This window comes from Pundamilia nyererei, unplaced genomic scaffold, assembly GCF_000239375.1.
Source record: "Pundamilia nyererei isolate P.nyererei 1_Seehausen unplaced genomic scaffold, PunNye1.0 scaffold00464, whole genome shotgun sequence".
NCBI lineage: Eukaryota > Metazoa > Chordata > Actinopteri > Cichliformes > Cichlidae > Pundamilia > Pundamilia nyererei.
This window is the reverse complement of record NW_005187865.1, coordinates 188,357-194,566: the sequence shown is the minus strand read 5'-3', so window position 1 is coordinate 194,566 and position 6,210 is coordinate 188,357. Positions and strand designations below refer to the sequence as shown.

The 6,210-nt window shown below is 43.1% G+C and overlaps 1 protein-coding gene across 3 annotated transcripts; it reads right to left on the bottom strand.

Moving 5' to 3' along the window:
• Window positions 1-912: 912 nt before the first annotated feature.
• LOC102212324 (palmdelphin-like) lies at window positions 913-4,564 on the bottom strand. 3 transcript variants are annotated; one of them, XM_005753796.2, is made up of 5 exons: window positions 4,237-4,564; window positions 4,118-4,142; window positions 3,948-4,031; window positions 2,805-2,965; window positions 913-2,000 (listed from the first exon to the last, which is right to left on the bottom strand). In XM_005753796.2, the coding sequence occupies exons 1-5, from the start codon at window positions 4,342-4,344 to the stop codon at window positions 1,041-1,043; spliced, it is 1,338 nt and encodes a 445-aa protein (XP_005753853.1). In that variant the 5' UTR covers window positions 4,345-4,564; the 3' UTR covers window positions 913-1,040. The 3 variants fall into 3 exon arrangements, with proteins under 3 accessions (XP_005753853.1, XP_005753854.1, XP_005753855.1); XM_005753797.2 differs by having other exon boundaries at window positions 3,972-4,031; XM_005753798.1 differs by lacking the exon at window positions 4,118-4,142 and having other exon boundaries at window positions 2,805-4,031; window positions 4,237-4,304.
• Window positions 4,565-6,210: the final 1,646 nt, after the last annotated feature.

The following is a 6,210-nucleotide window of genomic DNA, read 5'->3' as shown; positions in this document are numbered from 1 at the left end:
GCTTCATGATTTATTGGTTGAAAACGGACAAAAAGCCTTTTAAATTCAAAGTTCTGACTCTTAAAATTGTGCTGTGCATTGTCAACATATGGAAAATATCATATCAAGATCATGTGATCTCTCCTCAACAGATCAAGAGCTGCGTCTTGGAAATGCGTAATTTTGGTTAATTTATTACTGTCGTAGGCTTTTGGGAACAAACAAAACAAAAACATGCATGAAGCTACAAAGTTCTTCAGGCTAACATGCTGTCCAAACCTAATCCTAACGATCAGAGCTGGGCTTATTTGAGTGCTTTGAAGCAGTAAAAGTGAAGCATCTTACAGTCCAGTCATCATCATGCTGGTGTTGCTCTGCTGTTCGTTGTCACAACCAGCAGCTCTGCAGTGTAACAATGAAATGAGTAAATGTTAAACAGTACAGTTTTGAGTTGTTATTCTGAGAGGTTAAAGCTAGCTGCCTGGGCTTTGAATACTGGGAGCTAGGAGCAGACATGCTAAAGCACTGCTAGCACATGTGCAGTAAGAACACGTGTGTCACTTGGATTTAATCCTGTTCAAAGTGATTTATTTTGGTTTGTCTTTTTTCTCCATGCATTCCAACTTCAGATGACAGATTTGTGGGTTAATCTTTTCAAGTCATCTTACATTTTACATTAATCTGTAGCATATATATCCTGGGGCAACATACTGAACTCCCAGTTGCTCTCTGATGCATTCATTCATTCATTCATTCATTCATTGTCAGTACTTGTTAGCATGGAAAACAGTGCTTGTGTGATTGTGTGTGATTTGGTGAAGTAGAAGCAGAAAAGCGCTATATAAAAACAGTCCACTTACAGCGACACACAGCAGTATGGGATACGTGGGGAACACGTTATAAAGACTGACCAAATTAAACAGGGCTCTTTAGTTACAGTGTCACATGTTTATTAGCTGGAGATGATTTCACATCTTCCCTTTCACAAAAGCAGTCGTCACTAAGCGCTCGAGGAGAATCGGTCATTTTAGGCAGCACCACGTAAAAAAGAAGGCTTTCAGTTAGCAGACACTACAGCACGGTTGTTTTTTCCGGATCTTTCTGACGCCTGGTCCCACCGCGCTCTCTCTGTGTCCGTCTCCAAGTCCCTGCACGTGTGCAGCAGCTCCATTGCTTGCGCTTGGCTTTGGAATGTGCCCGTGGCTCTTCTTCTCCTTCATGTTGCTGTCATCATAGTCTTCATCGTCCTCAACAATGACCAGTTCAGCCTTGAGGGAACCTTCAAACTCCCGAACCTGCCGGCTCTCGTCCAACGCTGACTGAAAACCCATGAATATGGCTGTGATTGGCTCAGCAGTGTCCAAGACGCTAAGGACTGTGCAAGGAGGGTCATCTCCAGTAAGGGGTGCTCTGTGTCTGTTCCCAGTTTGTCTGTTTGACTGGTACAATGATGGGCGGTAATGTTCTTCCTCACTGATATAATCAATAGCAGGAATATAACAGGGAGTGTAGCTGAAGCGTGTGTGTGTTAGTATTTCCTGGTCATGTGTTCTAAGAGGTACGCAGCACCTGGATGGTTCAGTGATCCTGCTGCTGCTTCTGGTCATGCCACTGGGCTGGCGGCTTGCAGACCCGCCTTCCTGAAGACGGTGACAATTTGTCACTGGATATGAACTACAGTGACAATCTCGCTGGTTGCCATAGTGATCCAGGCGCGTCACACAACTTTCCGTCAGATTGCTTTGCTGGCTCCTGCCTTCATTTTTGATAAGACAGCTGTCCTGGTTACAGTAGTGATGCTCACTGTGTGGGTTTCTTTGGCTGTTTTCGTTGGAGCTAGAGTCTTTGTCTGCTTTGTGTCTTTGCAGGACATCATAGTGTCCTGGCTGCTTCCTGAGGTCATGCTCCTCCACCCTGTTCCAGTTTTGGTGCTTTGCTTGACCATGCATTGTAGCATTTCTCAGTAAATGTTCCACCTCATTGGCCGATAGCTCAGAAACACCATTCTGGCCACGTGATGCCTAGAAGTACAAAAAAACCAGGACTCAGAAACTGAAAGAAATTCAAACACAACAGAAGCTAACATGACGCATTCTGTTTATGTCACTTCACGAGCTACTTGAAAAGGAACATGTACAGCTAAAATGCTTGTTCTTTGTCAGCAGAATTGCTAACAGAAATCTATATTAGCTTGAGATGTTCATGCCAGTGTTTCCCACACACAGGCTTTATTCGTGTGGGTGACTGTTTTGCAGCTAAGTGAGGCCACAGTTCAGGACTGTGGATTTGGAGTTGCTACTATGTGATACAGAACTCAGTTAAGAGACAGTGGATTATTGCTCCTTTATTTATTGTCATAGTTTTTGAGATTTATTAAAATAAAGATTTAAACAAAGGAAAAACCAACTAAGAACCATGCAGATGGTTCCAACAGTAACAGACGACAGTCGGCTGCATCCTTCATTACTGTAGTTTTCTCTCTCTTGAAATAGAGAAACGATATAGTGCATGCCTCCATTTATATTCATCATATACAACAAATCTTTGTTTGCCTTTGGCACCCCAGGTAGATAGCTTTACATTAATCCAGTGTAACATTAGCCCCACCCAGTCCACTGCTCTGTGCCAGTCGCAGCTACTGGGACTTTGGTAAAAATGCTGGTGTCATTATTACCAGTTGTGGAGTATTAGGGTCACTAATCAAAAGTTACAGGGAGCTAATATTCTCATACAAATCTGTTTCAAAGCTAAAATGGAATAAAACAAAGCATGCACCTCCACTGCTTAAAGTGAAGTCAGGGTTTGGCTCAGAATAATAAAAATACCTGCTGAGAGTTGAGTGCACAAACACACTTCTGGACATCATCATGAACCCTGAGAGCGGTGTTTTGGTGAAAGTCTTTCAGAAGAACATCAGGCGTAGAAAGTACTGAGCTCTCCCCAGTCAGAGTATTTTTAGCCACATTGAGCTGCATGTTAAACAGAGCTGGGACACAGAGGGCAGTTAATGCAGTTAAAGTTTATCCTGATTATCATGACATCCGTCCAGGTGCACAGCACAATCCATGTCCTGTACATTAGTTAATGTAAGTCTCCACAGGTCATTCTCAATGGGTGATACAAATGTATAAAAATAAAGCAGAGGAAAAAGTTCGCTTTGAGCTCTGAGATATGGTATATCTGATATAACATATACAGGACAGTATGTGTAGAACCCAGAAACATAGATGTGTGGTCAAAGATGAAAGAATGTGGACTAATGAGGTGAAAAAGTTACATTTATGTGACTTTCTGATGTCCTTTTTAAAGATCTGTGGAAAATGATGAATCACGTTTTTTGTGCAGAAACTAGGATTGAGTCATATAGACATCCTTTACTCAACATTCTGATACCTGTGCAAAGTTCATAGGTAGATCCTCAAAAACTAGAGCGCACTGGATCGCCAAATTAAAGCAGACATGAAACACTACACACATACAAAGGCTGATTTACAACGTAAAAATCCAGCTGTTACTCATAATCTGTGTGTTTGTAAAGAATTTAAAAATGAGGACAGATTTTCCTGTTTGAGTGAATGTAGCCAAACAATGGAGCCAATTATTGTTAAAGAGACAGACAGTATAAGTGGACAGTATGTCCTTGGTTTTACTGCTGCAGCCAGGGGCAGCACAAAAGTGTTTTCCACTGAGTTATTGGTTCTGTCACCAGTTAGCTAACATAAACCAATGTGGGTTTATTAGCCACAACCAACCAGGCGACGTCACATTCTGTGCTGACAGAAGATGGCGTAAGAGTGAATGAATAGTGGCATTGTAAAGCACTTTGGGTGCCTTGAAAAGTGCTATATAAATCCAATCCATTATTAATTATCAGAACACAGCACTATAAATTCAGTTCTACATTTGCAAACTCTTGTGTATTTCAGTGCTATTGTGTATAACAGTTTTAAATGTATGAATGATCTCACGCTGCCGTGGTGTGTTTGGCTCACACTGTTCACTGGCTGGTGAGGAGAAGGATTCAGGGATTGCTGTGGTTATGTGTAATGGTTCTGCAAGAACAAAAACAGAACTGTTAGCTTGGGTTCATCTTTCGTCGCAACACCAGAGATGTTGCAAATGATGTCACATGACTTACCAGGAACAAAGCTGTTGTGGGCTTCCTAGAAGACACGCACAACTCAGTAAGTATAACAGGTACTAGAGGGAGCACAACACTACACCTGTGTATCTGTGAGAATGTGTGTTTGTATATACCTTGATAATGTCCTCCGGACTTTTCTCCACTGCCTTGAGTCTACTGAGGATAAAACTCTCATTAACGCTGATCATAGACTCTTCTCTCTCCAGAGAATCCACCTCCATTTCAATCCTAAGGAGACAGAGGGGTCAGAGCAGGGTAGTAACAGGGCAGGACATCACATGAGAAACAGTAACCTCTGGGCCTGAAAATGTGGCCAATGTGAAAGTGACAAAAACTGCAGTGCCTCTGAAGGCTATTTGAGGCTGGCAACCTCATAGACTCTCTTGTTAAAATACCCAACTTTACAGCATTAAAGAGCATGTTTAATTTTTGATTTGTTTTGTTTTGTTTCAAGTAGAGCTGGGCGATAGAACGATAACGATATGTATTGCGAAATAACTTTTCCTCGATAGAAAAATTAAACTATTGCGATAGACCTCACCGCTCTGGTCCTCTTAGAAAGAAGAACAGCCAATCCAAATTAAGTTGCGCAAAGCCGAACCAATCACAGCCGCAGCGTCACGTGACTTGTTACGTTCAGCACAAGTGCCAAGCTGCACATGTGTATTTGTTTGGGAAGCAGCCAGCCGCCGTGCCGCCCGGATAATGGAGAAAATGAGTGTGCTGACTAGAAAAATCAACCGAGAGCATGACCGAAGGTTACCGAAGAGAAAACAGATGATGGTTCCAACGCCGGAGAGCTTGTCAAACGGAGGAGCCACAGAAGTCCCGTAGTGTGAAGGTATTTCGGCTAATTCAAGTCTGACAAAAAACATTAGCGCGCACTGTAAATTGTGCCGAAAGCAAGTCTGGAAACACAATAAAGCGGTGCATGCTCAATCTCTGACTGGAAGCGCTAATTCGTCATTCGGCTTTTGTCAGACTAAAGTAACTGTTAAAGCTGTTTGAAAAGCTCAGCTATACAACAATGTGTCATGATCCTGGGTCCTTTTGACCCAGCGTTTTGTGTTTTCTCTTCTTGTGATTTTGGTTCTGTTCTTCCTCTGTTTAGTGTTTATTCTGTTCTGCCCGTGTGTTCCTGTATCTAGTCCGCGTTCCTTAGTTGTGTCCTTTCATGTGTAAGTTCCTGTTTTATTGTGAAGGTCTGCGTCTTATGTGAGTGTTTTCATTTGCCTCCCTAGTCTCGTCATGTTAATTACTCCCAGCTGTGTTCCCACCAGTGTGTAACCTCCCTGTGTTCTCTGAGTATATTTAAGTTGTGTCTTCTGTCGTAGTAGTTGCTGGTTCGTCTGTGTTGTTTCCCCTCGGTCTCCCTGCATCTTCGTTTCTGGTTTGTGTTGTTAGTTTACCCAGTTTAGGTGTCCGGTTTCATGTTCACCCACCATTGCTGTTTGTACCCACTCCTGTAAATAAATACTCACCTGCACCAGAGCTGCCGCGTTTTGGGCCCTTCTCCAACTCCACACGGCTTGCCCCGGCAAACCGTGACACAAGGAGAGATTGAGAATTTCCTTTTAGTTCTCAGTTTATTTGATATTGACAAAAGTTAGTAAATTTTGTCTGTTCTTCTGTAAAACAAACTAAGATTTATTTTTAGAATTAATATTTTGTTTCTATCCGTTTACCGCCAAGGCTGGAAACGGATCAATACTGGTACAGCATATGGGGAGAGGACACAACCCATAATAGCAATGCTCAGTGGCTAGTGAATCCAAGAGCAGACCACAACAACCTCCCTGAACAGGGTCCAGTAACAATCACAGTGGCAGACATCCAAGAAAAGGTCCCCAGTATGAAGAGTTGGACAGCACCTGGTTCACGCCTACTGGCTGAAGGAGCTGACTGCACTCCACGAGCATCCAGCAGCACAAATGAACCAGTTGCTAGTTGACGGGAGACACCTGGAATGGCTAACCGGAGGTCGGACGGTCCTGATCCTCAAGGACCCCAAGAAGGGACCGGTCCCCTCCAACTACTGGCCAATAACCTGCCTCAGCACCACATGGAAGCTCCTGTCAGGCATCATA

Coding starts and splice junctions, on each gene's coding strand:
- LOC102212324 (XM_005753796.2), bottom strand. CDS start 4,344: ATGGAGGTGGATTCTCTGGAGAGAGAAGAGTCTATGATCAGCGTTAAT. Junction 4,032..4,117: donor CCACAACAGCTTTGTTCCTG/GTAAGTCATGTG, acceptor TTGTTCTTGCAG/AACCATTACACATAACCACA. Junction 2,966..3,947: donor GCCAAACACACCACGGCAGC/GTGAGATCATTC, acceptor TCTGTGTCCCAG/CTCTGTTTAACATGCAGCTC.